At 46.6% G+C, this 23,039-nt stretch overlaps 1 protein-coding gene across 1 annotated transcript in view; it reads right to left on the reverse strand.

The window, feature by feature from the left end:
• Positions 1-23,039, reverse strand: part of LOC144827991 (TSC22 domain family protein 1-like) — a 125,320-nt gene that overhangs the window by 26,427 nt on the left and 75,854 nt on the right. Inside the window, 3 exon segments of the mRNA XM_078686139.1 lie at positions 5,275-5,453; positions 8,637-9,020; positions 9,022-10,901. Coding sequence (XP_078542265.1) covers positions 5,275-5,453; positions 8,637-9,020; positions 9,022-10,901 — 2,443 coding nt within the window.

Genomic DNA, 23,039 nt, shown 5'->3' on the forward strand with positions numbered 1-23,039 from the left:
GTTAGCTGAACTAACTCTAACGGGGGAATTTCAATGGTTTTATATGAGTGAAATGTCCAGCTAACTATAACATGTGTCCAACCTACGTTTTTTTCAGTGAATTTTAAAGGTTTTGTAAATGGTACTTCCTAACTATAACGTGTGTAAAACCTACGTTTTTTTCAGTGAATTTCAAAGGTTTTTTAAATGCTAATTCCTAACTATAACGTGCGTAAAACCTACGTTTTTTTCAGTGAATTTCAAAGGTTTTTTAAATGCTAATTCCTAACTATAATGTGGCTGTAACCTATGGTTTTTTTCAGTGAATTTCAACGGTTTTGTAAATGACATTTTTTTAATGTAATAATTGTTATTTTTTTTAACTGATTGACTATATTATTATAAATTTTTTATTTTTAGATATATTATTTTTTAAATTACATTACATATTTTTAATATAAATTGATAAAAAATGTTTGTACACCTCTCTGCAATGCAGCCCCCTGACGCGTTTGCAGAGGGGGAGCTAATTCCCCTTGCATACTGGGGGTCCCTGGGGGCCAACTAACCCACCAGGAACCTCCAGTATTCCCCAGGGGGCTGCATTGCAGAGAGGTGTAATGAGTCCACACCCTTTTTTACACCTCTCTGCAGCGCAGTCCACGGGCGCGTTTGCAGAGGGGGAACTAATTCCCCTTGCATACTGGGGGTCCCTGGGAGGCAACTAGCCCACCAGGAGCCTCCAGTATGCGCCAGCAGGCTGCGTTGCTTTGCCCCGGAGGGCGGCGGTCCCCGGGGCAGTGTGGGGGGGGATTGGGCACCCCCCACACTTCTTTATCACTATGCCCCCACAATTTGGTCCCCCTGGGGGGTAATTTTTCAATAAACATACCGGGTTTAAAAAAAAAAACATTTTTGGCCTTGGGGGTCCTTGTGGGACCCCATGAGCACGCCTAGGGGGTCAGGGTGCTTCTACCCTGCCCCCTTTTTGTGTTCTACACGTTTGTTTTTCTGCTTTCTTGTGCCTCGGTCTACTGAGGCACAAGTTGGCTGCCATCCATTTCTGTTTTGGAGTGTTGACAGACAGTGGCAGCCAATCAGCATGAAGCTCGTGCACGGAAAGGTGCGCGCACGGTGCACGCACAGTGCGCGCACGGTGCGCGCTTATAGATATATAATTGATTTCAACTTTAATTTTCTCAGGCACTACTGGAGGGATATACACTATTTAACCAAAAGCGTGATCTGTGTACCAGACTCTACCATTTTCCCAAGTTTGGTGTAATTCCGTTCAGCGGTTCGGGCTGTAGCCGTGTCTAAAGGTCCTATGGAAATTAACATGGGGAAAACACGTTTTGGGACCCCCCTTTTTTCTCGGCCCCCGCTTGACGAATCTACCCGGGACTTTCAGGGAAGGAGCGGAGCGGAGCTGGCCAAAATTTTGGAAAATTACACACAAATTCCTCAACCGGCGCCAGAGTTATTCCCAATAGAATCTTGCGGATTTCCTATGGAAACTAGGTCCTAACTATAACTACCTACTGGCGACCGCCAGTAGGTAATATATATATATATATATATATATATATATATACAGAAAAGTCACACATAGTCCAGAGCAGCCGCGGTCGGTAGGGGAGTACCTGCTGGGGCAGTGACGTGGGGAGGGGGAGGGGCAGGGTGGGGGTTAGTAATGTATGGATAGTGGAGGTTTGCAGGTAAGTAAACATTTAAATTAATCAAACGAATTTCGTTGCGCGCACTGCATTACATTTGGGGATGCAGTGCACGCAACGAAATTCGTTTGATTTATTTAAATGTTTACTTACCTGCAAACCTCCATTATCCATACATTACTAACCCCCACCCTGCCCCTCCCCCTTCCCACATCACCGCCCCGGCAGGTACTCCCCTACCGACCGCGGCTGGTCCAGAGTGTGAACAAACAAGCCCTCCAGTCGAGAACAACCTATGCTGGTTCTTAATCATATGCAAAAACTGAGGGTCAGTTGCTCTCAGGTTTAAATATATGCAACCTTGGACAGTGAAGAAGTACTCAATGCAGGCACTGTGTTAAAGAAACAACAAACAATTCCACTGTTTTTAGTTGTTGGGCATCAGAGAGTACTCAATAAAAAAGAACTCTGGCTTAGTCTTTGCTAATGCTCTTCCTTTCAGCAATGTTTGAGTCCAAAACACTCTGAGCCAAGTAACCATGGGGTAACAGGACTTCAACGTCCATGATGCCTTGCAAATGTCATCAGAAGCGTTTTTATGTCCTTTCCTTTACAGACATTAAAATCATGCCTTGATGGATAAAAATGAGAAAGAATGCTCTCTTAGTGCCTCAGAGGAATAAGTTCCATGTAGGGGTGAGTAGTAATATAACTCACATTGTATTCTCCAGGGCACTTCTCCTCGTGCTTTCATTGAACGGATACTCTGAATCCTCGCCAGTGCCCGCAAACAGTTAGTGGTTCTACTTTTAAGTCAGTGCCAGTTACGTTTCTGATTTGTTCTATTGTAGTATTGCAACATTCTTGTATGCATGACCATCACATGTCCATCGTTCCCCTTTCTCCACATCTCATCCAACAGACGTCATCTGATCTGAACATTGCACTCAAACAAGCCAGGGTCAAGTACCAACACAGAAATGTTGCAACTCTCATTCTTATGTTGAATGCATATTGATGCTCTTGTGGCCCTAGACCAAATGTTTGTGTAGTTTTTTTATCAAATAGGGCTAAATGGTGTGTTACATTTCATACATTTCAAAAGCATTTTCTAAAACACAATGGTGTGAAAGGGACAATCGTGAAATATTTCAATAATTTCATTATTGGACAAGTTGGTCTGACCCTCTCCCCAGTGATATTTGGGGTTTACCATTTCCAAGAAAACCTTCTGAAGTGGTGGCAAAATGTTTCATTTTCAAATCAATTTCCATAGAAAATGGATAAAAAGCCCCAGTTGTTACAGGCAGTTCAAATAATCTGGGTAAGTTCTTATAGCACGTTATTTTCAATGGTATCTCTCTTCACTTCTACGTTTTACTACTTTTTCCAACCTAGTCCTTCCAATTTGATTTTCAGCGGATTGAGAATCAAGTTGGACAGGAGAGTGTGGGAGAAAAAACTACATTTTACGGGATATATCATAATATCTCTATGCGGAAAGGTGACATTTTACAGGCTCATACACCATTGCTACCATTCAGGTTACAGAGACTCTTCACTTTCAAGCTGTAACCATTGTTACCCCTCTTACAGGCTCAGGTCTCTGGTAGCAATAAGGATGATGATATAAAAGATATTATCCATATAAACAATGTAACGTCTTCATGCCAGTCAAAAAATAAAATCCATAGCAGCAAGAGTCCTCTGGCACCACAGAAACATTATCAACAATTAGTCTCAAGAATGATTGCTTAGCTTGGAAGGGTGGGGTCACTGGCCAGGGTGGAGGGAGAGGGGAGTGTAGTGGGGCAGTGTGGGGGCATCCGGCTCAGTTCCCGGTAGAGGATTGGATGTTTGGGGACACGTACTGACACTTGTGTTTTGATCATCCTTTGCTATTTTGGGTGGTGTGAATAGACCCCGAACCCGATATACCTGTGTACTGTTTGAAGTTGACTGTCTGGGTGCTGTTTGAGGGGGGGAGGGTTTGATGAGGTTATTTGGGGGAGAGTTCTTCATTGGTGCATAACTGATTGGCTTGCTGGTCTTGTGTTCTCCCTTATTGGTGTACTGTGTGTAGGATGTTGAAACTGCCAATAAAAAAAGATTTTTTTTAAATATATATTGCTTAAAGATCAGTTTTACAAACATTTTGGCAATGCAATAATTGTGTCACTTAATATCAGCTGTGCAGTCGGAAAATGTACTCATTTTTCTATCAAATACAAGGTTTTCCTTTTGCAGAAATAAACTCAATTCCCAAAAGAGAAAACACTTTTTATGTATCGAAATGCCAGCTTTTATTTTGTAGAAGCGAAGTGCTTTATCCCCAAACATAAGCCTGTCAATTCTACCAAGCACTCTCGCGTACTACCGCCACACAAGGACTGACTCTGACATGCATCCGTGGGTTACACCATTACAAGCAATGAATGCACATAACATGTCAGCAATTCCGCCATTATGTGAGGAGTGGTTATCATCATGACAAGTGTTCCTGCTATATGCGAAGGATGTGAACAATATGCTATGAAGGGTGATTATGCCTGGGGTGGCAGCATCATACTAAGGATGCCATCCATATGGCAAGAATGCTGATGACGGATGCCAGGGCCAACATTAAGCCCCAAGTTGGGACCATCATGCTGCAGAATATACCAAGAAAGCTCACCATTCTGTAATTCCCGCAGCTCTGGAATAAGCAGCCAGGACATTTTCGCTCCGAAAGAGCCCTCCTCCCGTCCAGGAAGAAACTGAAGACGTTACTCTTCACAGAAGCCTGGGCATAGCACATACCACTTAGAGGCAACACTCACTCTGGGACTCCAGCTGATCTTCTCGCAGCACTGAGAGACCTGCAGGTGTTAAGCACTCTATAAATCACAATTAACAACAATAACCATGGACGAGCTCCATATGTCCAGAGGGACACCAGAAGTCACAGGTGGGTGCTTGGAAGGTACACTTCTGGCAGAGGGAAACAGGAAATTCCAGGCACGTTAATTTGCTCTCATATTTACTTAGATCCAGATACAGAAAGACAAACACACCCTTGCTCTGGTGCCCGTATGGTAACACACACACAGGAATGCACACAGACTGCAAAAGACACAGCAAAAGTTTTCTTCACCTACCCTCAACTTCTGCTCTGTCTGCTGCACATGGTCAGGACACCTCTTCCACTCTGTGCCGTATTCCTGCTGCCCGCCCCATATCCGGCGATGACCACACTAATAGTGTGATTGGCAGTGCATGATCAATGGATATGTGGCGCAAGTTGCTTGGTGACTAGTAGTGTCACAGAGCCTACAGGGTCAATCTGAGTACAGGTGTGAACACTGGACTGACACTGACTGGCCAGACCTCTGAAGAACTGGTATACAGCACTCTGCTGGCCTGTGGGCCACCATTTCATAGCCCTATTTCTCTAACGGTGTCCCAGTACAAACAATCCCCCAATAATCACAAAATCTGCACATATGATTCATCACATTAGACATGCGCAGCTTGAATTCTTTTTCCAGTCACCCGAGATTCTAGAGATGGAACAGGAACTGTTTCTGTTGGATCTGCGCCCAAACACCTGTGTGTACGTGCCATGACATCACCCAAGTACCTCGTTTCCTCAAGGCGTCCTCCAAGTTTGTCTTCATGGATGGTCCTCTCCGCCTCAAGCAGGTCTGGGTGCAGTAGCCAGACAGCTCTGCTGTTGTAGTTGAATCCAGCCTCTGGAGGATACAGCAGCATAGGCTGGCCTGCTTTAAGTCAGGTGATTTCTCAGACACCGGGCTCCAGCTAATTCCGAGTGCAAAGCACAAAAAAAGCACTTATACTGGAGGATGAATTACAGATTGGATCTAGGTACATTGATGGGAAGCCAGAGTCAACAGAGCATGGCACTTACCTCAAAACATCATAACTCTCGTCTATTTAGTGGTGGGCATGCCTTTCTTGGAATTTCACCTAGGAGGGACGCATGCAGGTGACAAACTGTCTACCATGTGTACAGTAAAAGCTAAGCAAGACGTAGTTCTGACAGCTCTCAGCTCAACACAACAAGCATTTACAATGCAATGGTTTTGCCTTTGTTAAAGTTTGAGCTATTGGCATTGCTCTTGAAAATATTTTTATTTATGTTTTTTTTAACATAAATAAATAGCATTGTCATTTACAATGCCACTAGCTTGATCTCTCGCAAATGACACACACAAACACCCACAGAGAGCCCCCCCAATACACACTCAGAGGCCTCCCCACACACACCCACACAGAGCCCCCCACACACACACCCACACACTGCAAGCCCCAACACACTGCAAGCCCCCCAACACACTGCAAGCCTTCACACACTGCGAGCCCCCCCACACACTGCGAGCCCCCCAACACACTGCAAGCCCCCCCACACACTGCAAGCCCCCCCCCACACACTGCAAGCCCCCCCACACACTGCGAGCCCCCCCAACACACTGCAAGCCCCCAACACACTGCAAGCCCCCACACACACTGCAAGCCCCCACACACACTGCAAGCCCCCACACACACTGCAAGCCCCCACACACACTGCAAGCCCCCACACACACTGCAAGCCCCCCCCACACATTCAAGATGGCAGAAGGGAGTGTCCCTCTCATGTGTTCTGAGTTCCCTCCCAGATCCAACTATATCGAATGAGGAACTACCCCCTCTTCCTGTTCTGCACACAGTTTCCCCTCCTGTGAGTTGAGATGATTGCTCGAGAATTTCTTCTGTATGAAAGCCTGTCACCTGGCTCCCCCTTTGTGATCTTTGTATGAAAAGGAAGACCACAACAGTCTTGCTGTCTCCAGATGTGGGTGTATTGCTTCGTGGAAGCACAACTCTTCACAACAAATTATTATGCTAAAAATAGTTACTGGGGAAAGGGTGTCCAGCAGATCATACTTAGTTTGTTTTGGCTTTCAGGCAGCTTAAGAGCACTTTTAAGTTTGGCTTGGTAGCATAGCTGTCATCAAACCATGCCTGACGAATAGAAAAAGAGATTTAGGAAGCACTACTGAGAGTTAGGCTTTGGCCCCAACCAAATGTTGATTCCCTTGATTACAGATTTTGATTGGGCAGAAGATGAATGTTTCCACTGAAAAAGTGCCTGCAGAACTGCCGACAGGAATCATGGCCGCAGGGTAGCCGAGCTTCGCTGCGCCACTCCCGAAAACATCAGTCTAACTTCATCCGCCCAAATCTTCTGAGGGTACTACGGCATCTCATGGTGTGTGGTCTTGCTGCAGGCGAAGTTTGAGCACTTTCGTAGAAGGCAGATAGAAGCTACATCCAGTGCCGGACCGCTGGGGCCGAGCCGAAGGAAAGTGGCGCTTCCAGGCACAAGCAACTCACACGAAGCCGTGGCTGCGGCCTGGGTCGCATTAACCCTGCAAGTGAGCGCGGGTGGCGCAGCTGACCCTGAAGGTGTGTTGATAGAGAGCTGTTGAGAGCTGCTACTGAATGACATCAAAGGGGATAAACATTTGATGAGAACCAGATTAAAAATGTATTTTCTGTATCAATTAAGGGTCCTCTCAAAATAACACGTCCTCTTGGAGCCATCCAAACCAGGAGAGCGGGAGGGGGGAGAGCGGGAGGGGGGACGGCGGCGGGAGGAGGGACACGGACAACCTGAAAACTCACCGGACTGCTCCCAGGAGGCATAGAAAGACCGGCGCCGACTTCCGGCTTGCCTGCGGCCCGGCCGGACCAGATTCGGGGGCGTTCCCGGCTTTCGGCTGACGTCGCGTGACGTCGGCAAAAGCCAAAGAATCTCGGGAACGCCCCCGAATCTGGTCCGGCATTGACGGACAGGCCCCTCGTCCAATGGCTAGGCTCCATTTATGGAGCCAGCCAATGAATGACGAGGGCCGACCCAAACCCACACTACAGTTCTCATCAGGTTTTCGCCTGCGCGAAAAAGATGCGCAGAGCGCATCTTTTCGCCAGGCAAAACCTAAAAATAAGGGCATTACCAGTTTTATTCTGGAAACTACCTGAGAAAATGGGCCTGACTGACAAAGCTTTTTTTTCTTGGAGTAACTGAATCTCACCGACCTTGGAGGTTAGTTACACCGGAATGCCTTGGTCAGATTCACAGGTCATTTTTCGTGAATAGTTCCAATGTAAGATATGCCTACCCACAAAAACTGTGGGTAAGCCGTACTCCTAAAAACTCATGATAAAGTCAAACATAAGCCTGGACTATGTTACACCTACTCAAAGAGAATGATTGGTGAATCATGTCTGGCTATTTTGAGGTAACTCACGCGAGCAAGGAATTAGAAAGACCTATTCATAGAAAAGGCTTTGTGAATCGAGACCAATAACATCAAATCAAACCACATCTTCAGCTGTTTTGTGAGCATGGAATATTCACCACCAAGAATTATGACAGGTCTCCACTCTTCTTTGCCTTCACCTTTCTTCGAGAATATCAAAATTACTTTCTCCGTCTACTGCAGTTGTGAACACATTCCTTTTTTTATTGTTCAAAAGTGTTCTGGTGCCCATGTGCTGAAGTTTGCGCTACAGAAATACATTAAATAAATGTGAGCTGCAATCTAACACATGAACTCCAAATTGCACTTTACTTCTGAAAGTTTGTGTCGCATCACAAACACACAGCAGTACTTTGCTGTTACGGAAACGTGTGCTTTAAGACACACAGTTTCTAAATGCAGTTTAAGTGGAGTTAAGGCCATCCAAAAAGTGCTGTCCAAAGTTCACCGGTGTATAATTCTTTTATAACATAGTAGTATTACATTAGGGTTCAGATCTACAAAATTAAACCCTGATGCATAGCAAGATGCACAATTCCACCCAATACTGTAAGCACAGAACAGCAGGTACAAAAGGAGAGTACTGGAGAGTGTTTTCGAAGTCACAGGACACTCCATCACCGAGTCAAACAAATTATGAAAGGGAAGGGGTACACCAGAGGCCATCACATGACCTTACCTGTCATCCTCGCCATCGACCAGAGGTAACGACTTCAATGGAAGAAGCTGACCAGGACCCGCTAGACTGCCACCACTCCCTTCCAAGGAAGATGAACCGCCTATTCCTGAAATGCCTTCGGCGATGATTGACTGCGGCAAACCGGCCACCGAGTGCTCCATGAGACGCCTTGCATCTGCGATCTGATTTGCCACTGACTGGATGAGCGATGGCGCAAAGAACTGAGCAGAACTTAGAGGTATCTGGTGTGGCATGTGCTGGGACACCGGTACACTGGCAGGATGGTGAGCAACACCCTGAGCCCCGTTGTGTGCAGTGGGGGGCTGGGACATGACAGGTGCAGGGCCCAGACCAGCAGAAGCTGTCAAGTTGATCTGGCTAACAGGCAGGGGGAATTGGGCTGACGGCCGGGATCTGCTGATTACTCATTCCTTGAAGCACGGGTTCCAATCCTTGACCCTGGGGTTTTGCGGAAACGGGGGCGTTCTGCGCTGCCATGACCAATTGCTGAGGAAGACCCTGAGGGCCCATCGGCACCCCCTGGGGCTGAAGCGGCTGCAGGAGAGGTGTAGCCAGAGTGGGGGCACTCTGCTGCATAACGGAGGGAATTCCTTGGTTAATAGCTGTTGGTGCTTGCTGCGCCGTGGAGGGCAGATTCAAGTGCTGACCCACTGCCACATTATGACTGGACTGCGACACAGTGGGCAGATTTAAGGATTGACCCAAGCTGTGACTGACAGGCGTTGCGGGGGGAAGATTTATTTGCTGGGCCACACTCTGACTGCTGGCCACTGACGTGGGCATCATCGTGGGTGCATGTGCAGCAGTCATAGCAGAGGCTGTGGATTGTGCAGCTGTGGATTGCATGTGTGCCGACAGATTGTGACCGGGGGCCGCTAGCCCTGGCTGTCCTGACACTACCGTGGTCTGCAGCTTATGGGGGTGCTGCAAGTAATCAGCCACGCTCCCTGTAACAGTAGTCTGAGCAGCCGACATGGCATGGCTCTGAGGGATGAGGGCGGAGGGAATCTGCTGCTGGGCTGCATAGTGGAGCTGCTGGGGTAGAGTCTGCACAGGCTGTGAATAGGGGGGCTGTTGGTGCAGTGAAGGCACGGCCCCCATACTATGACCAGCCGAAGGGTTCAATGGAGGTTGGTAGCTCTGCTTTTGCTGTCCATAGCCGCCTTCAGGCGGGTGCGATTGTGCTGGCAAGTTGGCACACTGAGCCCCGGGCTCCGAGTACCCCTGCTGCAGGCCGGTGCCTTCACCACTGCCAGCGCTCTCCGTATAGTGGCTCAGAGTGCTGCTGGCCGAGCTCTCGCTGGTGCTGTCCCTCTCCTCGGCCGCCTGCCTCACACTCTCCACCACCCTGTGAGGGGCCTCCACAGGCTGCTCCCGCTCGTAGTACTCGGTGCAAGTCCAGCGGCCCTTGCGGAAGGGCTCAGAGCTAGAGTCCAGCTTCACCACCCGGAACCGTGATGTGGCCGCCGCCGTGGCGGCAGCGGCGGGGGGAGGGGGCTGAGTCTGCGGCTGCTGCCCCACGGCCGAGCCCAGCGCGGCGGCCGCCACCGCCTGCGCCACCTGTGCGATGGAGCCCCCGGAGGCCGGATGGGGGGCTACGTGCACAGCTCCAGGGAGGTTGTTCATCATGTTAACGTTCACTCCAGCCATGCCCCCGGGCAGGCCAGCGGCAGGAGGCTGCAGGGGCTCGGGGTGCAGGGGCCCGGCAATGCCATTGATGAGCAGCGGATGAGGCTGAGGAGGGGGCAGGCCGGGCAGGCGCGGTTGGTTGGGGGACAGCGCCCCGGGTGTGTCGGCCTCCTGCAGGTTGCTGAGGGTCTCCTCGGATGAGCTGCGCCCCGGCGCACCTAGGTCCGTAGCCCGGGAGAGGGAGGCGTCCAGGATCTCAGAGGGGGACAGCTCTTCGGTGTGTGACTCGTCCAGGTCGTCGTAGCTTTCCGTGTCCTCGGCGATGCTGTTGTTAGAGCTCAGGCTGGCCGAGGCCTGAGCCGGGGTCACACTGGTGATCTGGAAGCCACTCTTCTTTTTGGGCCCAGTGGTCTGAAGTGGGGGCTGCAGGCCCAGGCTCTGCGGGGGTTGCGGGCCCAGCAGCGGCTCGTCCAAGCTCAGCTGGCCACCCGAGGCGGCTCCCGCAGCGCTGCCCCTCCTGGGCACTGCGGGCGCCGGCTGCGCCATCTTCCTCACCTCAGGTGGGCCTCGGGCTGCTGCTGCATTGTGTCCCGGAGAGGGCGGGTCGCCCCTGCACTAAGAGGCCGCAGTAGGCTGCGGGCGGCCGGGGCACAGGGAAAGAGCCGAGGTCCGGCTGGGGGAGATGTTCAGGCGCGACGGGGCGGCACAGCAGAGCAGGTCCATCACTGGTGGCCGGGCGGCGGCAGCTGCATGTTGCCGTGCCTCGGGTTCCACTCCCGGGCTCTCTCCTGCTGCTGGTCAGGCACGGGGATGCTGGGTCACCGGCAGCCGGGCAGCTAGGAGGAGGGGCGAGCAAGATGGCGGGCGCGCATGCGGTGTCCTTCCTCTGCCGGGGCCTGGGCTCTCTTCTCGGGTGCCGCGGGCGGGGCTCTCCTGCACCGGGGCCTCGCTGGCAGCCGCACTCCTTTCTCCTGGCATAGAAAGACCGGCGCCGACTTCCGGCTTGCCTGCGGCCCGGCCGGACCAGATTCGGGGGCGTTCCCGGCTTTCGGCTGACGTCGCGTGACGTCGGCAAAAGCCAAAGAATCTCGGGAACGCCCCCGAATCTGGTCCGGCATTGACGGACAGGCCCCTCGTCCAATGGCTAGGCTCCATTTATGGAGCCAGCCAATGAATGACGAGGGCCGACCCAAACCACACTACAGTTCTCATCAGGTTTTCGCCTGCGCGAAAAAGATGCGCAGAGCGCATCTTTTCGCCAGGCAAAACCTAAAAAGGAGAGATAATAGATAGCCACTGAGATGTGGGTTGGGTCACCCACAGCTGAGTCACTCAGTTCCAAGGGTAAGATATCTCCAGGGATAGCTTTAAGGACATCTGTCCAGGCCACCGAAGTGGTTTAGATCAGTCTTCTGTGTTCAAACATCTAAAAAGACTCTGGTCTGGATGTAGATGACAACATTCAAAAACCAGACAAGGATGAAACTGTTAAGGTGTGTGAGGCACAGGTAAGAAGCCTCCGCAAAGATAAGAAAGCCAGAATAGTTTTGGGTTGCATGCAATTAGGTTCACAAAGGATATCAGTAAAATCGCACTCTCCATGTATACCATAAATAAGCAAATAACAAAAGCGTGGGGGGAACGTGACACACCAGTAAGCCGACGACCCAACAAGCTGCACACGGGCGAGACACACCTGCATGCAGTGTGCTCCTAGCTATTGCCTTGCATGTGGTACGGCATACTACTAGCCGTGTCAACCGCTAACCAGCTGCTAAACCACAACCATAACCGCAGTCAGAGCCGCGTCCATGAGGCGCGGGACAGTTGGCAGCAGCGGAGCGGAGCTGTGCTGGGCAATGCAGCGTGCTTCATGTGGTGTCAACCCTCAAACTAACTGTATCACGGTCGGAGATGCTGGGACAGGGACGTTTTAAGGCATTGGGCAACGTGGGCCCCAGCATTTCAGGGGGCCTTTGCTACACCCAGCTCTCTTCTGCAGAGTCTTGTCTTGGTTGCCAGATTGTTTTAAATACCATTTTCCTTCAATTTAGTTTTAATGTGGGTGACGAGCCAGACTATTACAGACATTTTGCAGAGAAATGCTGTGTTTATGTTTCATGCAACATCAAAACAGGACCTCACATTTGAGAAATGGGAGGGTGTCACGGAGATTATTTGCAGAAATATTAGTGAGCAGCTGCTGTGTCACAAAATAAAAAACGTACATCACTGTTCCTGAATATTAGATGCAAACACATTTTTGGGTGGTTTTTTTTATTAGTATATAAGACATGTTACATATATAAGGCAGTAGCAAGCAGATTGCCATTTTTGGTCATTCAATTAATGGTTCCCCAGACTGTACACATCATAACATAAGGTTGGTAATATTCAACACCCAGCAGTGATATCGTCTCCGACTCTTGGCGGTTCACAAATCTCCCCCCTGTAAGCGTTCCACTGCCCCCATATTTACATCCATTTTTTCGGACACCCCAAGGATTCATAAATGGATTTTTCCGTCACCATACACCAGTCCATATCATTGCCCCAATCAGCAATCTTCGGTGGGCTCTGAGCTCTCCATAAACTTGCAATATTCCTTTTAGCAACTATAAGACCCAGTGTGACCCATAGTCTCTCCCTGTAATTTAAGTCTGTAGGGTCCCAATGTTCAATAGTGCCTGTTTAATGTTACATTGGATCTGTTGCCCCAGTGCCTCCTCCATCTTGCGTACCACCCTTTCCCAATACCCCTGGATCGCTGCGCACTCCCAGAGAACGTGAATAAAGGTGCCCTCTTGCCCACATTGTCGCACACAGCCACTGTCCTGACATAGATGCAAACACATTTAGATTTTGATAAGCGTGCTTGTTTGTTCACTGTCAATGACCTGGCCACAGAGGGCATAAAAGAGCTAAATTTAGATCATAAATTCAAAGCTTTCACAGACAGTCTGACCCAAAATACCATCAGGTCAGGGCCCCAAAAATGTTCAGATGTCCTTGAGGAGCAGCGGAAGGGAGTGGGACAGAGCAAGGGCCACAAGCTGCAAGCTGACTGCCGCTGCCTTGTCCCACAGCAGGGCGGGGTAGAGCTGCAGCTTCGGGGGTAAAGAGGCAGCTGAGGCAGTAGTGTATCAGCCCACCCAGGAAGAAGTAGACAAATAGGCAAGCAGCCTTTTAGGTCCTGGATTCACTGGTTCCAGTTGGAGCCACACAGAGCCCAGTAAGTTGGACATTGGATCTGGGACTTGTGATTTGTCGACAGAGGCAGCTCCAGTTAGCATGGTTGCGGCTGAAGACCCTGAGTGGGGAGGTGAGGTGCCACGGTACTACTAAGGATGCACCCCATCTGAGGAAAACTATTCCGGGTGCAATGCTAAAGTCCCCTGCTGCCATAAATAGCATGCACATATCTACCCTACATACACAGCTGGACCAGGACCAGACTGGCTGTAGCAGGCACCGGGCATTTCCCCGGGGGGCTGGAGGGGTGGAGGCCAGATTTCTGGCCATGGAGGTGGTTTTGTTTCTGGGGGACGGTTTTGCAGCAGTGCTGCAATATCAGGCCCCAGTAACAACATTGGGAGCAGTAATTTTTACTAGCACGCCAGTCGGCCCCCAGGGCCGGTCAGACAGCAATCTACCAGGGCTGGTTGCTGTTCCCAGACTGCCCTGGCGTGAACTTAAGAAGACCAGGAAACAGAAGCCCTTGCTTCAGCCTTCATATGATCATCTGTTGCTTCTTGATCCCATGGAAGCGGCCAGGTGCCAGTACCACAACCGGTCCTTGCACTTTAAGTCAATCTTTGAACGTATAGTTGGGCTCCTTGTCTCTTACGAATTACTGCTTGCTTACCACACATCTCTCTGCAGGGCCTGGCATCTCAGAGGTGGAGGCTACTGACATATCCAGGTAAGGGCAGAGGGTGATAGGCTGTAACAGGTATTACAGAGGGAAAAGGGGTGATGGGGAGGGTATATGCTCACGGTGCTAGGGCAGGTTTGGCTGGAGGCCTCTGGGCCGCTTGTGGATTCTTCAGCTGAGTGTAGTAACTATCTCTGGCTAATGTTAATCGACCTTTGGAAACCTTAGGTTGTTTTGACCCCGGTACCTTGTCGACCAAACTTCGAGACTGTCTTGGAAATGATGTTCTCTGCTTCACCGTCCTAAGTAGCTTTTCTCTTGAGCTGTTAGTGCATTCTGGTAAAGATCGGGAGATATAAAATAACCATCTCTGCAAATCTCAGGGTAAAGATAATCGATTGTAAAGGATGGGTCCATCCCTTGCGCTGCTGGATCTGTGCTGTAGTGCAGCATGTCTTGAGGTCCGTTCTGTTGTATCCGGGTTACCAGGATCGCTCGTTTCTCCACAACTACCCGTTTGGAATAAATTCTCACCGAACCTTTGCCGCATACACACAACCTTCAGCCCTGAATAGTCACAATTGTAACACATTATGATGAAACACGTGTCGGCTGGTTGAATGTACTCTGTACTGATCTGGATTGACTTATAAATCCATCTGCTGAAACTTTTCAAGATATCCACCTTCATCATTTCTACAAGTTCATTGTGTCAGAATTTGGTTTTTACACTAAAACCTATTACATACTAACGTGTGCACAGGACTTTTGTTCATTTGTACGTGTGGAGGGGTTGTTTTACTTGGGTTTGTTCTCCCCTGACCTGTTTGCATCGTGTACTTATTAGACACAGTTATATCTCATACACGCAAAAGCAAGAACGCCATCACTTCCTGTGAATAAACTAAACCCATCACCGATATAGTATCAATTCCTGGAATGCCATTACAATCTGAATCTAGCCTCTGCGTCGTTGATGCCCGATAATTTGGAAGAAATAGGGGGTCTATTAGCAAGAAATAGTGATATTTATCGCTAAATGTGCTTAGGGACTTTTTTTTATCGCTGCCTATCGTTGGATATTTTAGCAGAGAAAACATGCTATTAGCAAAGTTTTTCTCCATTGTGATAAAATATCCAGCGATAGCTGCGAAATGCGAGAATATCGCTGAAAATCCAGCGATATTCTCGCATTAACGCCAATGGGGGCTTAATCTGATAATCCACCCCCCATTGACTGTACAGGTAAGTCAACTTTTTAGCAGGGTTTAGATTATAGCGATAAACACGTTTAGCACGATATTTTTTATCCCTTCGCCTGCTTTGCTAATAGGCAATAGCTGTGTTAGCAACTGTTTTCAGTCGCTAACAGTTTGGGCCCACTTTGCATGTCATTAGCGATAAATATGCCGCCTCCAGGGTGTCTGGTAGCCCAAAATTGTACACGTCCACTTTTATTGTGTAACCCCCCCCCCCGGAACTATATTCAGCTTTCAGAAACTCGACAGTGTCTAGAGACAATCTTGTCCTCGATACTGTCTCTGGTGGAAAAATCAGTGACTAATTCCGACCATATATTGGACTCACTGTTGTCCTTATCTGAGTCAGTGATCTTGGATAAAAGATCTCGATTGCAAAAAGCTACCCCCCCTCCCCCTTGACTAGGGAAACTAGAAGTGGCCCACCAGCTGAGGCTTGTCAAGCCGGCTCCTATTTAAGTAAACCCTACAGGGAGGATTCTGTACTCAATCAACTTTGTAAGAGTTTGGGCACTCAGGATGGCCCACTGTAATCGAGGAAAAGAAATAATGAGAGCCGGAGTCTTTCGAAGAACGATCAGATTTTTTCCTTGCAGATTCTGATCGAACCAAAACCGTGGAAGAATCAACTCCATCTCCCCTTCCCGCTAGGAAGCGTAAAACAAAAACATCTTTATCTCATATTCCAAAATAAAGAAGTTCTTGCATTGCCAAGACTCACAGGGATGGAAGGCAACAAGAACAAGGAATACAATAAACGAAAAACCACAAGAAAGAACAAACAGCATAGAACTTGCAAAAAGCGAACAAAAAAATCAGCTGTGATTTAAATTCTGTCTTGGGCGCAACAATCTAGAGAGGTGAAAGTATTTTAAAAGAGAAAAGGGTAGGAACATCCCTCTCCCAAGTGTATTCAGGAATACTGCCAAACCTACAAGTAGAGGACGCTTTAGCTACTTCAATCATGACCCTCCCACAAGAGGTCCCTACTTATTCCTTAAACCCCCATGTTAAGATGTTCTCTTCTAGAGTGGGGGATAAAGTTGTTTATAATTGTGATAAGCTGGAGCTAGTCAGGGATAACATCTTTTGGAATTCATTGAATGAGCCTTTGATGTTGGAATTTATTGCCATTTTTTACCAAGAAATATATTTGAATAGGTCTTTCGTACTGGGCTGTATTGCTGATGTACCTAAGCTTCATATAGTTCAAAGCAGTGATTTCACACCAATCCATATTGCAACTCAAGGGGCAAACTTCAGGGTTAGAGTAACATTTAACTCTAAAGTGGTATACTAAATAGTGAAAAGTTGTGCTGTTGCGGTATTGATGTAATTCCCTTACAAGAGGAGAAGGATATTAGATTCTTCTTGCAAACTATCCCCTAGAATCCCCTCCCCTAAACTCATTGTCAATCTAGAAGTTAAATAATTTTCAGTTCTCGTTTGGAAAAGGAGGCAAGAGGGTTTCCCTATTCTGTGGGAAAAAGGAGAGGAACGCCCTTGACCCAGGCGATGAGGTTGTTAGTTGGAGTTGGGTAGTAGGTGCCCTTAAAGCTAAAGCACTCCATTGGCCTAAACTGAAAGGCAGTACCTAGTACTAATCTTAAACTGGTTTCTAGGAATGCACCTGGACTACTGACTGAGATTAATAAAATACTATTTTTTAACAGATTGGAGGCTGACATCATATGCATCTGAGAAACCTAGCTTACAAATGATTGTACGTTAAAAGAATACTTTGCGTTAAGCTTCCCCGCAAACCCTTCTAGGAGGGTCTATGCAAAAGGGGGTGTTGCAGTTGACAGTTCACTGGAACAACCACTCTGATAATTTAGAAGATGCGCTCATAAACCACAATCTAGCATTTACTCATATTAAAGATCATTTTGTTCCAGTGATATGCTCTTCCAACTGCCCAAAGCGTCAGCAAGCAATTTGGTTCACACCTCATTTGCTTTCTTTGAAAAAACTTTGTAGACAACACAAGAGGAGATGGCGCACCTCCAATAAAAAAACCGACAAAACCCAGTTCGTAGCTTCTATGTCAAACTATCATAAGGGCATCAAATCTGAGCGAAGGATTCACATTTCTACCCAACTTTCTTTGGCTGGTAATGCACCATAGGTTCTATACAACATTCCTAAGCAATTTATTAACCCTAAGGCTTGTGAAAACGCAGAAGCCCCCACAAAATCTCTTTGTAACCAAATTGCATTATACTTCTCACAAAAAATTGAACTAATTTATAATAACATTGTTTGTTTAAATGGCCCTTCTTAACCACCTGCACCAATGGATGTACTTGGACAGATCGCTTCCATGTCACTCGAAAACGTTCCTCCACTTTCCATCACAGAGGTAGAGCTTCTAATGCACCAAGTGAAGTCTGGTTCCCCCAGTGACATAATCTCTGCCAGAATTGCCAATACTTTTATCCCTCAACTTGCACCACTGTTTAAACATCTACTGAACCTATCTTTGAAGGAAGATCATGTTCCATTGGAGTGGAAAGCAGCACAGATAATGCCCATTCGAAAGAATACGAAGGCCCATCTGACCGACTTGACTAACGTCCGCCCCATTTCACTCCTTCCCTACCCGAGCAAAGTATTAGAGAGACATGTTAACAAATGTCTCTCCAGCTTTGTCGAAACCTCAGGCAGCCTAGACCCTTCTCAGTCAGGCTTTAGGCCCAAATATAGCACCGAATCAGCCTGCTAGATGTCTCAGACAACATCAGAATGACCCTAGACAAGGGCCATTCAATGATTCTGGTGCTATTGGACCTATCTGCCGCATTCAACACTGTCTCCAATCAAATATTGCTCGGCAGGTTGAAGGAAGTGGGATTAAGGGACTCCGCCTTCCGTTGGCTGGCAAGTTTCCTCTCTGGCCGGACTAAGTCAGTTACATTAGGTGAGAATCGTTCAGCACCCATGGGACTTACCAAGGGAGTTCCACAGGGCTCCTGTTTGAGCCCAACTTTATTTAATATCTATGTGGCCCCCTTGGCTAATGTTCTAAAAAAACACATGTTCATTCCAATATCGTATGCAGACGATACTCAACTGCTTTTTCCCTTTGATGTATTTACTCCAACCATCCAGGAGACCTTTTCTCGGGGCATGAACGCCATCTCACACTGGATGAGGAGTAATTTCCTCCAATGTAATGTTGGAAAAACCAAGCTCCTACTTTTTGGAGAGGCTCCAGTACTATGGTCACCAAATTGGTGGCCCAACAATCTTGGAAATCCCCCCATTCCTAAGATCTCCATGAAAAACTTGGGAGTTCGATTAGACCAAGCTCTCTCTTTCAAAGAGCATGTTGGTCAGACAGTTGCTGTTTGCTTTCATACCCTGGGCCTACTTCGACGGATCTTTCCTCTTCTTCCAGACTCTGTCTGAAAGACTTTGATCCAGGCACTCATACTGAGCCGCTTAGACTATTGCAATAGTCTGCTGCTCTCTGTTAATGAAGCATCAATTAACAGATTACAAGTTTTGCAAAATACGGTGGCCCGCCTGGTCCTGAACATGACGCCTAGATCTGCTTCCCGACCTCTTCTCCTAAAATTACATTGGCTCCCAATATGCCAACGAATAAAGTTTAAGATATGCTGCACCGTTCACAAGGCACTACACAATCTTAGCCCCAGCTATCTATCCGAAAAGTTTATTCCCTACCATCCGTCGAGAGCCTTGCGTTCTAGCACTTAATCTTTGTTGATAGCTCCTAGAATTAGGAGAGCAAGACAGGGGGGCAAGTCTCTTTCATACCTCAGCCCTAAGTATTGGAATGACCTCCCTCTGCCACTAAGAGAATGCTCAAACCATCTCGCTTTTAGAAAATTGCTTAAAACCACCCTTTTTGTTCCTAAATAATTTAACAGTTCCCCCTGGAATAATATGCACCCACCCAAGCGCAGAGATACTCTTTGAGTCGATTCAAGCGCTATACAAACCCAATACAATACAATACAATGCAATACAATACTGCTAAGTACCAGCTGCAGTTTGACATCTAATACATTTACACATGATTCTAAATGAATCCAGCCGGTAAAAATATTTTTATCAAAACAATAGTAATAAATCAATATGGGTGGTTAATGTCTATATCCCCATGATCCTATCTATGGTCAACTGGTAACTTACATGTTTTCTTTTACCTCTAGTATTATGAAGAGAGGTTTGTAAACTTATAGAATTAGTAGGTGACCTAAACACTAACATCTTCAATCACGCTCTAAGTTCGTTCGCAAATGAACCCAATGAAGAAGCATTCAAAATTCCTGCTGCAATTCTTACCCCCCAATAGTAGAATAGATAAAAGAGGATTACTGCAGTTGGAAGTTTTAAGGAACAATACATTTTTAACAGTAAATGGAAGAATAGAGAATGACATTCTAGTCAATTATACTCCTAAATCTTTTACCAGCTGTTCATTTATTGACTATGTGACTTTCCCATTCTCTGCATTCAATATGATCTATGACATTAATGTTTATGATAATCCGTAATGATAATAAGGCTGTTTCCTACTTGATTGATGTAGCTCTGAAGGAAGTATGGACCTGGAATTTCAAAGATGTAAAGTACGGGTTGAGAGATCAAATTTTAGAACCCTTTGGAATCCCAAGTCATCTGACAAGCTAAAAGAATTGTTGACAGTATTAATAGGGAACTCCACAGTTTGCGTCCCGACCCTTTACTCAAGTGCGAAAATTGTAAGAAAACATTGGTTGTCACCTGTAAAATAACCAACTGAGTCTCCTTAAGGGTAACATATCCCAACCCTGTTACTCATATAAACAGGGAGATAAATAGACTAGAGGATCCAATATGTTTTCTTCACCACAGAACAAAGTAAAGTAATTCATCTCCTGAAAAGAAGACACAGATTGAAACTATCCTTAAAGAAAGAGAATCATGACCACAACTGAAATCTCACAAAGATGTTAAAATATATTGGAAAATTATCTCTAACAGATGCGCCACCAGAGTAAAATCCTTCCAATCCCAATAATGAAAGGAGAATGGATAGCTTATCAAGGGGAACTATATTCAGGGAACGCTGGTGCAGAATGGTCTTATACTCCTTCTACTTATCACTACCCTTCTTCCCCAGCATACCTTTTCCCCATACTCTGAAAGAGATTGAGGGTATTATTATGGGAATTAGATTTTTTGGGGCAATGGGGCCTGTTGAGAATCCCATCGACCTTATTAAAAGGGAGTCCTCTCTTTGGGCCACATTTCAAACTCCCCTTTTTGCCTATTGCTACCAGTACGGACAGGAAGCATCTTAATACCATTATACTAAAAGGGCTCTAGAAATCTCTCCGGTAATTACCGTCAAATTGGCCTGCTGGATGCAGTAAGGAAAATATTTGCTAGGAGTATCCTAGAACATCTCACTGAGTGGGTTGAAGAGGATAAGATCCTACCTATAGAACAAGTGGGTTTTAGGAAGAACCACTGTGTGCTTGATAATATATTTGTGTTGAAGCTTATAGCGGAAAGGTACATTTCCACTCGAGGGCTTAATGTATACGTGGCATTCATAGATTTTTCTACATCATTCAATAGGGTGGACCGTCCAACATTCTGGAAAAAGTTGATGAAGTTAGGCATGCCCGAGACACTCCTTTCAGTAGTTATTGCTCTCCATTCTTCTATTTGATCTAAGGTGGTGCTGGGTGGTGATCCGGGGCTATCCTCTATAATCCCAACCAAAAAGGGTTTGAAACAGGGTTGCCTGCTGCCGCCAATACGTTTCCACTATATGTTTCAGACCTCAAATGCCAGGGGGGACCCTTCCAGTATTGGTGGGTGTCCTTTTCCCTGCGTGATGTTTGTGGATGATATCTCAATCCTGGATCTAACTCCCAAGGATTTGAATAATAAACTTGTTTCTCCACCCACCACTTTCTAAAGATTAATACTTCAAAAAGTAATGTATTGATCTTCCAAATAGAAAAGCCATGAATATCGGCAACTACTTCTGGGTTTTAGGTCCAGAGACGCTGGAGGTAGTAAATGTATACCCTATTTGGGGAAATGGTAACAGGTGGCATGGGTGAAAAGGAATGTATTGATCACTGTTTCTGCAAGGCATATCAATGGATTATGAGCTTTTTATAGCACAATAGGTTACAGACATTTTCTTTATTTGTTATAATTTGTTAGGTGTAAGTTCCTTCAACATTATTACATGCTATTGAATCAATTAACTTGTTGAAATGGGATTTTTTAGACAAAATGGAAGGGCAAATTTTACGTAAACTTTGCCATTTTAATTTATCTGTTTGGATTTCTGCCTCACGGTTGGAATTTGGCTTAACAAGCTGTTATGTGCAAGGGCTGGTCAGTGTGATTCGGTGGGTCTCTCACCTCAAGAAGAGTAAAGAGGATTCTCTGAGGGATGGGGCTTCAGGTACTCTAAAATTTTGGGCTCAAGACTAGGAAAATATACATTTTCCATGAACTTTGCTCATGCACTAAACCAATTTGATCTACCGTAAGCAACATTGGCCGCTCTCGGTCTCACAGTCAATGTAAAAGCATTTTAAAGCTTGCCTCCAATCTTAATAGTCAACAATTGGACATAAAATGCTGTATGTCAAAGTAAAGGTGTGAGGTGGTGATCTCTTCCCGTCAATCCAAGGTAGTTCAGAAGTAAGCGTCTTTAAATCTTGAGCATGGTTTTAGTTGTTTCTGGACATTACTACGAATGAACTTGCTCCTGCTAATTGTGTTAACAGCAAACTGGTCGAACTCCGGAGATAAAGGGAAAGTGGACAATATGGCTGTTCAGGATTTGAATTAGTATTCGCTTGCCCCGCACTGATCCTTCTGCGCTGCTACATTTTTAGGCCAATGTTTCGAAAGAACAATATGAAGTCCGTTGTTGCAGCACTAGATTTTCTCTAGCAGCCGAAAAATTAGGTAATTTTTGCAAAAGTGTTTACATTTTTTAAAATGTTTTTTAAATGTATATTAGCGTGTTTCATGCCTTTGGCTATATTTCGTTTCATGTGGACCTCTTTTGAATTCCGGAACATAAATAATGAATTGACTAAAAAAACAAAACATACACTCTTGGGGAAGTAAATGGTTGTAGTAGTGTGAGGCTGCACGAATCCTTGGGGGTCGAGAGACATATCTCTACAGGGGACATGTAAAAATGCCAAAACAGGTCTCTGCAAAGCAACCATATTGTGTCCTCTGAAGGGACAGTTGACCCACTGTGTGTGTACGCCCAGTCCAGCGGTGTTGAGTCCTCACCTCGACTGCAACAGTCATTGTGAAGCAACACAGCGCCCTCGCCCCAACACGGCACATCATAAATAGATAATACTTCCATAAAAACATGATTTGGGATTAGGTGACTCATGCCAAAACAAATGCCACGTCTGTCATGGGTTCTGCAACAGAAAAATTATTTGTTCACGCAAATAAACAAGAGAAAGATTTCAACACAGTGCAAAGAAGGAGCAAATCCTGGTGGGAAGGGGCAGCAGCCATGGAGTGAGAGGTTGCTTAGCTACTCCTACACTCTAATGCCAACACTCTTTAGAAATCCTGGGGCATGTTGTAATGGCAACTTCCACA

Source organism: Lissotriton helveticus, chromosome 4_1 (genome assembly GCF_964261635.1).
Source record: "Lissotriton helveticus chromosome 4_1, aLisHel1.1, whole genome shotgun sequence".
Taxonomy (NCBI): Eukaryota; Metazoa; Chordata; class Amphibia; order Caudata; family Salamandridae; genus Lissotriton; species Lissotriton helveticus.